Here is a 1544-nt window from a genome sequence, read left to right as displayed (position 1 = left end):
ATTAGCACCATAATTACATAAACCAAATAACAAATATATCCATATGTTACATTGTACACTTCCTACAGCAAAGTAAACATAATAGCTAAAATAAACATGTTGTATAAGTATTGCTTTAACGAGACATCAAAACATGCATCTGTTTAATTGTGTTTTAGAATGTGGACCCGGGCTGTATGACATTGACTGTAAGCAGACTTGTCCGGTGCACTGTCGAGACTCACTATGTGCCAGAAGTAGCGGGGATTGTTCAGGTACAATGATGCCGCAAATAGAGTCAGCTTTTCTCTCTGTCGATCATTAAACCTTTTTGGTGATATACTAGGGTACGTTAATTACGTTTTATGTGTTAACAGTTTCATTTTCCGGTCGCTGTGTCCTTTAATTGATTGACGTACAGTGTATATATGGATGGAGGCAAATGAGATAGCAATGGTTCCTTAGTATTTCTGATTTTGCCAAATATTATTTAGTAAGTGCATTATGGGATTGTGGACATTCTATCTAATGCATCATTTGTAAAACCAAGGTCCGTTTAGATGACGACTTTTATTATGGACTCTATTAATACAATTTTTAATATTTCTTGTTTATCTAAAGGCAAAACAATCTTAATAACTCATTGATATTTCTGGAATTTAGAGTTGGATTTTCCGGGACAACTTTTAATATTATTTGTTTTGTGTTATGTGTAAAATATGAAATATTTGTATTGTAGCATGTGAACCTGGTTTCTTTGGACAAAATTGTAGTATGTCATGTTCTGGTCATTGTAACAATGAGGAATGTCAACAGAACAACGGAACGTGCATAGGTACAGTGAACATATCAATAACGTACAGAACATGTTGTCAAAGTATCTATGGCTGAGCTATTAATCATGTATAGAAAAGATAGTTTAATGTGTAAGATTCAAATTACGTACTATTATTGTAAAAAGACAATGAATCATGTACATTTTGTTTCATTTCTTTATCGTCAATTATCATCAAAATATTTCACCTGCAGTATATTTTTCGTAAAATAGTTTATGTTTGCTTCAAAAGATAATTTCTAAAAGCTTCGCAATTTTGTAATCCATTTCAGTAGCGATTATGTTTATTAGTACATACCCGAACTCAATATTTGTATACAATGGCACTACCTCTATTTGTATTATTAGCTTGTACAAGTGGATATTTTGGACCTGACTGTGAAGAGAAATGCGGGCAGTGCAGTGCTTTGGCATGCACCAGGTCTGTCGGACAATGCTTATGTCGCGACATGACACACGGAACATGCGGGTGTAAAAATGGCTGGGAAGGAGAGAAGTGCACTACAAGTATTTTGTATTTATGTTGTTTCTTTTTTTTTATTTTCAAAACAAATAACTGATGATATTTCACTCAGTTTATGTAGATTTTGTTTAAAACAAATATATATATAAAAACAACGAAACCATAATAAAATTTCATATAAATTGAACGAGGAGTTATCAGCACACATGTGTTCATTTCAGAAAAGTTGATGTCAGTCTCAGGCGACCAAACAGGAACGTACGCTGG

At 33.4% G+C, this 1544-nt stretch overlaps 1 protein-coding gene across 1 annotated transcript in view; it reads left to right on the top strand.

The window, feature by feature from the left end:
- LOC110460417 (multiple epidermal growth factor-like domains protein 6) overlaps window positions 1-1544 on the top strand; it is a gene marked incomplete at its 5' end in the record, with an annotated part of 24310 nt that overhangs the window by 17185 nt on the left and 5581 nt on the right. The window contains 4 exons of the mRNA XM_021513296.1: window positions 159-254; window positions 719-814; window positions 1163-1321; window positions 1499-1539. Of these exons, the coding sequence (XP_021368971.1) occupies window positions 159-254; window positions 719-814; window positions 1163-1321; window positions 1499-1539 (392 nt within the window). The remainder of the gene's footprint in view (window positions 1-158; window positions 255-718; window positions 815-1162; window positions 1322-1498; window positions 1540-1544) is intronic.

Source organism: Mizuhopecten yessoensis, unplaced genomic scaffold (assembly GCF_002113885.1).
Source record: "Mizuhopecten yessoensis strain PY_sf001 unplaced genomic scaffold, ASM211388v2 scaffold10393, whole genome shotgun sequence".
Taxonomy (NCBI): domain Eukaryota; kingdom Metazoa; phylum Mollusca; class Bivalvia; order Pectinida; family Pectinidae; genus Mizuhopecten; species Mizuhopecten yessoensis.
Note: the sequence above shows the minus strand (reverse complement) of the source record. Positions and strands in the feature narration are given on the sequence as shown.